Source organism: Arachis duranensis, chromosome 6, assembly GCF_000817695.3.
Source record: "Arachis duranensis cultivar V14167 chromosome 6, aradu.V14167.gnm2.J7QH, whole genome shotgun sequence".
NCBI lineage: Eukaryota > Viridiplantae > Streptophyta > Magnoliopsida > Fabales > Fabaceae > Arachis > Arachis duranensis.
In genome coordinates this window covers 73,806,027-73,813,134 of record NC_029777.3, presented here as the reverse complement: position 1 = coordinate 73,813,134, position 7,108 = coordinate 73,806,027, and the positions used below count along the sequence as shown (strand labels likewise).

The 7,108-nt window shown below is 37.2% G+C and overlaps 1 protein-coding gene across 1 annotated transcript; it reads left to right on the top strand.

Moving 5' to 3' along the window:
* Nucleotides 1-373: 373 nt before the first annotated feature.
* LOC107494076 (acid beta-fructofuranosidase 2, vacuolar) lies at nt 374-4,650 on the top strand (the record flags this gene model as incomplete). Its single annotated transcript, XM_052262745.1, is given in 10 exon segments — nt 374-1,080; nt 1,175-1,300; nt 1,395-1,481; nt 2,642-2,742; nt 2,833-2,928; nt 3,032-3,145; nt 3,244-3,319; nt 3,891-4,074; nt 4,170-4,251; nt 4,544-4,650. Coding segments are annotated over 5 exon segments (461 nt in total), but the record flags the coding sequence as incomplete, so codon positions are not given.
* Nucleotides 4,651-7,108: the final 2,458 nt, after the last annotated feature.

Here is a 7,108-nt window from a genome sequence, read left to right as displayed (position 1 = left end):
TAAGAGAATAGGAAACACAATTATAGCATCATTTAAAAAGTGTAGCCTTAGATACAATAAAATTCACTTATAAAGCGTAGCCTTATGTTAATATCTATGGGTACACTTTTCATACCAAAGGGAACGCTTTTGAAGAGTGACATATTTGTTAGGATTTGGGTGCGCTTTAAAAGCGTTGCCTAATGTAAAAACCCCAAATACGCATAGAACACTTAGTGAAATTTTATTTTGTTTCCTTTTCATCATCGAAGCTTTGCACTCTCATTCGGTCATTCCTTCTCACCTACCAAAGCCCCAAATAACAAAACCCAGCCGCTTCTCCAATCTCCCTGTCGTTGTGCCTTCCGTTGTTGTACGCCACTGTTGTGTCGTTGTGCCTTCCGTTGTCGTGCGCCACTATCGCCGTCTCGCTTGTCTGCTCGTCGCCCTTAGTCGCGCTTCTGCCGCCGTCCGTCCATCTTCGCAGCTCTTCCTTGAAAGGATGTGAAAACCCTAGCCTCCATCGCGCCGCCATCAATCTCACCATCGCCGCTCGTCGCGCTCAAGATCGGCACTAGGTTCGTCGTGGTCGTTCGCAATCCTCATGGTTCGTTGTTCTCGAGGGCCCTTGATCCCCTCGTTCGCCAATGTTTGCTCTCTTGTCCTATTTCGCAGCTCTTCACCGTTGTCTGTCGTCGTGTTTATCGCCAGCTCGCCGTCATCGAAGGTTAATGCTCTGTTCGTGGCTCACTGTAATAGTGTAATGACATTGTTATTCGTTTTTTTTGCTCTGTTCATAAGGGTTATTGATCTTTGAATTATTCTTGAATGTTTTTTTATCAATTTTTCATTCATTGATTAATTGATTGTTGAGTAGCTCTTACTGCTGTTTGTGATTTTCATTGTAAATATGCTGCTATCCTGCTATTCTTTGTGCTTTTGTGGCTGTTTGTGATTAGATTGTGCTGTTTGTGATTATTTCATCCCATATTATTGATAGTTAACTGGATTTAATTTTGTTCCTGGGGTTTGAGTTTCTTCTCCAAACTCCCCAGTTGCCTTCACTACCTCTCTCTTGGTCCAGAGATTCCGTCTCCACAGGTTTTTTTTACTATTTCATTTTAATTAACAAGATTGAAGTGAATGTACTATAATTGCTTGAGGTGTGTGATATATTTGATTAATGTGAATGAAGAACACTAGGTTGAATTGAATTGAATTGAATCATGGATAAGAGCATGTTAGCTGGATTGGAATCACTTCCAGAAGCTGATCAGCAAAGAATGGCGTCCATGATGTAACAGGTTCAAATCCGTGACAGGTACCTCCTCTTCACTCTATCTGTTAACTAATTCCATGCGTTTTGATTTGAACTTCATGTTCCTAAATTCTTGGCCTTGGTTATTCATCATCAGTTACTGGTTCGGGTTCGGGTTCCGGTGAAGCCAAGCTTGCAAATGGTTCATATTTAGCTGGTTTAGCCATGGGAGACTCACCTAGGAGTACAACCTTTTCCTCTGTATTTCTTTATTCTGCAAGCTTTTTTCTTATTCTATCTTGTTATTTCCTTTAGGTTTTAGCTGCTATTATTGCACAATTTTAATGGACTTTGGTTTGTTAAATTAAATGTAAATGGTTCTTAGGGATATTTTCAAGTGTTTAATGGTGGGTTCGATGAATTTTGGCTCTTTCCAACTAAAGCTGGCACAGATTCTTCTTGCATTATGTAAACCACTCACCTTAATATTCTCCCCCCTTCATGGAAAAAATGAAGGGAAAAAAATTCATGCTTCACATTAAATTGCTTTTCTCTTTTTTAATATTAATGTTAGGAGTGTTTATGTCTATCTCTCTGCAATGGGAGGAGAGCTTTTTAGGGTTCTATGATTGTTGGAGGATTCAAAAATGTTAACACATTGTATGCAATTTTGGGCTGTCTTTGTTGGTTTCACATGTATCATATTCATTGGTAATGATTATTTAAATTAATGTTTACTCCATTGTTATGTCCGTGAGAGATTTGTTTGGGAGTTTGATTTTTTCATTGGCGAAGAAAGATTTTTGAGACATAATAATAATGTGAACGATATGATTTAAGAGACTTTGATTTGTGTCTGAATTGGGGTCTTAACTTTGCCCCTGGCACAAGTAGTGTGCCTCAGCTTTTGTCTTAAGAGTAACATCAAAAGTAAGCATATGATTCCTGATGGTACAAATTGAAAATGAACCTTTTTATATGTATATTTTTCTTGACAAATATATGTGCATTAAGTTAAGCAAGTTTTACTTACAAGAAATTGCTTATTCTTCCTCTGACCTATCCATTTAATAGCAAAGGTTGTTCATATGCCAAATTTTCTTCTCTGCTGGTCGATTATTTTCTTGCTTATTGGTTGTTAACTGCTTTGGTGCACTCTTTAGAATCACTTGAATTGATAGAGAAATATGCATGATTTTACATATAAAATGTCTTTCACTTCTTTTCACTGTACATGCACCAGTGAAACACAAGTGTTTGATGAACAAAGTCCATCAAGAAACAGCTTTTCAAGTTTTGTTTTCAGTTTGAATGTGTTGATAAGAGAAGAGAAAATGGAGAGTTTGGTGATGAGTGGGAAGAAGCTTTGTGTAATGGTGTTATGTTTGTGCTGGGTTCATGCAGTGACAGCTTCTGTTACATATGATCACAAAGCAATTGTTGTTAATGGGCAGAGAAAGATTCTGTTTTCTGGTTCTATACACTACCCCAGAAGCACACCTCAGGTACTTTCTTTCTTAATTATATTTTTCTTTTATTAATCATTCTTTTTAATTGTATTTTCTCATTGTTCATTGATGGGGAAATACATGTAGATATGGCCAGAGCTTATTCAAAAAGTTAAAGAGGGAGGGTTGGATGTTATTCAAACCTATGTGTTTTGGAATGGCCATGAACCTTCTCCAGAAAAAGTACTTCACTTTCCAAAAAATTTGCAGGATTTTTATTCTTTCATTTGTAAAAGAATTGGAAAGAAATTAAAACTAACATACATTTGCTTACAAAATCTTTTAGTATTATTTCGAGGATAGGTACAAACTTAGTTAAGTTCATCAAGGAAGTGCAGCAAGCTGGACTTTATGTTAATCTCCGAATTGGTCCCTACATATGTTCTGAATGGAACTTTGGGTAATGATCTTCATAATTTGGCTTATAATTCAATATAATATTAAGAGTGAAAGGAGATTATTGTAATGCTTATTGCTAAGTAAACACTTCTCTTGCAGGGTAACTTTGCAGCCATCTTGAAGGCAATGCATTCTTTTAGTGCTGAATCAGAAAAGGAGTTGAGCTTTTCAAAGGGTGATTTCATTGTTGTGCGAAAGCTTTATTTTCTCAGTTAATGTCATTGTACTGTTATACTTTGTTTTCTATGTGAATATCCTCAAACATGCCAAGTGGCTAGCTACTAAATGAGTTTCGTTATCTATTTTAATTTGATACCTAAATTATAGCTACTTTGATACCTTTCATCAGGTGGCTATCTATTTTTTGATAAACTGCTCTGCATAGTGAAATATAAGTTATCCATTTCTCATTTTGTGAGATTAAATCTCTACTATTGTCGACAATTGCTTCCTACTACTTTCATAATGAAATTTGTTTCAGTAAATGAATTTAAATCTCTCACTTATGTTGATTTAATGGGACTGTTAGTGATTACACTTAGTTGCTTCCTTCACTTGAATTTACTTACTGTTAAGAGATTAACTTGCTATCATTTCAGAACATTGTCATGGTTTTACTTTACATTTTCCTGATTTTTATTTATTTACTTATTTTTTGTTGTTCAGTTTGACATATTTGCTGAATTTGAAATAGAATTGTTGGGATCAGAAGGGATTGTGAATAAGGAGGACTCTAAATTTTGAAGGGTGTGGAGTTGGTGCGGTTGAGAGAAGGGCTTTTGGACCATTTGGCATTTTGGCTATTGCAAATGACCAACTTTCTGAACTAACACCAATTTATTTCCGTCTTTCAAATTATGGAAATGGAACCTCAACTACTACAACTATTACTACTTCTACTTCTACTTCCTTCTGTGTTGATGAAACTAGGTACTATTAACTAATGAATCATCATCATTCATATTTGTTTCTTCCTTTATTAGGAGAAAGTGACAAAATATATGAGTTGTTGGATAATAATGCAGGTCATCAAAGGCACCTGATGTATCAAAGCTAGTTTTCGGAAGCAAATTGCCTGTTCTAAGTGATGAAAAACTATCATTGAAGGTATTGATATGTAGTGTCAATTAACCTATTTGGTCTCACGTGACTTGATTCCCGAGATAATATTTAAATTGGATTATCAAAAATCACACATAATTCGATATGGTTCATTAAACTGATTAAAGATTCAATACTTTCAATTTAGTTCTTAAAAGATATCACTATGAGTCAAGTTGGTAAGTTAACTTTACTACTATGTCACTAATGATCGCTGACATATGGAGACACCTGCACTCTTTTCTTTGAAGGCATGTTAAGCATATCATCTAATTCACTTGTGGCAATGACTTCTCAGCTTTCCGAGGCAAAAAAACGAGAGCGAGCCTTTACGAATAGAGGACACCGGAATCAGTTGCGCTCAATGGGAGAAGCCAAGAATTTGCTTCAATATATGTTCAATTCAGTCGCAGATGTTAGCTGCTCTATTTGACATCAATTTGTTTTTTTCTCTTCTATCAGAAGATTAATAACTTTTATTAGAAGATACTTATGTAGGATACAATATTTTGGTTTTTTATAGTTTATTAGTAGTAAATTCTAAGTGGTCTAATGTATATTTTAATATGGGTATGCTTAATTTAGTGTGAGATGTATGAATACTCATTTATGATCATCCCAATATTTTTAGTTCATTATAAATATATTTTGTTAAAGGATAATTTTTAGAGGGACCTAAGGCTACGCTTATAAAAAGTAGCTATGATATACAATGTGGCTACGCTTTACAAGTGATGCAGTAGCGTTGAAAAGCGTAGCCTATTCTGGAAAAATGAAAGCTGAAAAGCGTAGCCTTTGGTCCTAGACAGCATCACTTAAAAAGTGTAGCCTATTCCTAAATGCCAAAAACGTAGCCCTTGATGCAGAAAAGCGTAGCCTTTGAGAATAGGCAACGGCTGAATAGAAATCACCCCAAAAAGCGTAGCCATAGCTCAAAAAGCGTAGCCGTAGCCTAAGGCATCATTTTTTTTCACTTTTGGCTACACTTTTCAAGTGTACCTGAATGGGTGTTTTTCTTGTAGTGCTTCAATCATTCTTACTCCTTTCCATGGCAAGCTGTATGTAGGGCATCACCGTTGTCAATGGCTACATCCCATCCTCTCAGTGAAAAAGGTCCAAATGTTCTGTCACAGCACGGCTAATCATCTGTCGGTTCTCAATCGGGTTAGAATAGAATCCCTTGATTCTTTTGCATCTGCACTAACGCCCAGCCATCAGGAGTTTGAAGCTCGTCATAGTCATTCAATACCGGAATCCTACTCGGAATACCACAGACAAGGTTAGACTTTCCAGATTCCCGGAATCCTACTCGGAATACCACAGACAAGGTTAGACTTTCCGGATTCCCATGAATGCCGCCATCTATCTAGCTTATACCACGAAGATTCTGTTTGGAGAATCTAAGAGATATGCACCCGGCCTAAGGTAGAACGGAAGTGGTTGTCAATTACGTGCGTTCATAGGCAAGAATGATGATGAGTGTCACGGATCATCACATTCATCAAGTTGAAGTGCAACGAATATCTTAGAATAGGAATAAAGAGAATTGAATAGAAATAGTAGTAATTGCATTAAAACTTGAGGTACAGCAGAGCTCCATGATGAACGGATAATTTATACGCTTTTTAGCATTGTTTTTAGTATGTTTTTAGTATGTTTTAGTTAGTTTTTAGTATATATTTATTAATTTTTAGTTAAAATTCACTTTTCTGGACTTTACTATGAGTTTGTGTGTTTTTCGGTGATTTCAGGTATTTTCTGGCTGAAATTGAGGGTCCTGAGCAAAAATCTGATTCAAAGGCTGAAAAGGACTGCAGATACTGTTGGATTCTGACCTCCCTGCACTCGAAGTAGATTTTCTGGAGCTACAGAAGCCCAATTGGCGTGCTCTCAATGGCATTGGAAAGTAGACATCCTGGGCTTTCCAGCAATTTATAATAGTCCATACTTTGCTCAAGATTTAATGGCCCAAACTGGCGTTGCAAATCAGCTTCAGAATTCCCGGCGTTTAACGCCGGAACTGGCATAAGAATTGGAGTTAAACGCCCAAACTGGCATAAAAGCTGGCGTTTAACTCCAAGAAAAGTCTCTACACATAAAAGCTTCAATGCTCAGCCCAAGCACACACCAAGTGGACCCCGGAAGTGGATTTTTACGTCATTTACTCATTTCTCTATACCCTAGGTTACTAGTTCACTATTAATAGGATCTTTTGACATTGTATCGGTACCTCATGACACTTTACACGTTTCTCATTGTATCTTCTACGGTATGAGTCTCTAAACCCCATGGTTGGGGGTGAGGAGCTCTGCTGTTTCTTGATGGATTAATGCAATTACTACTGTTTTCATTCAATCACGCTTGCTTCTATTCTAAGATATCACTTGTTCTTCAACCTGAGGAATGTGATGATCCGTGACACTCATCATCATTCTCACCTATGAACATGTGCCTGACAACCACCTTCGTTCTACTTTATATTGAGTGAATATCTCTTGGATTCCTTAATCATAATCTTCGTGGTATAAGCTAGAATTGATGGCGGCATTCAAGAGAATCCGGAAGGTCTAAACCTTGTCTGTGGTATTCTGAGTAGGATTCAATGATTGAATGACTGTGACGAGCTTCAAACTCCTGAGGGCTGGGCGTTAGTGACAGACGCAAAAGAATCACTGGATTCTATTCCAACCCGATTGAGAACCGACAGATGATTAGCCGTGCTGTGACAGAGCGCGTTGAACATTTTCACTGAGAGGATGGGAGGTAGCCATTGACAACGGTGAAACCCTACATACAGCTTGCCATGGAAGGAGCCTTGCATGCATGAAGAAGAAGACAGTAGGAAAGCAGAGATTCAGAAGAT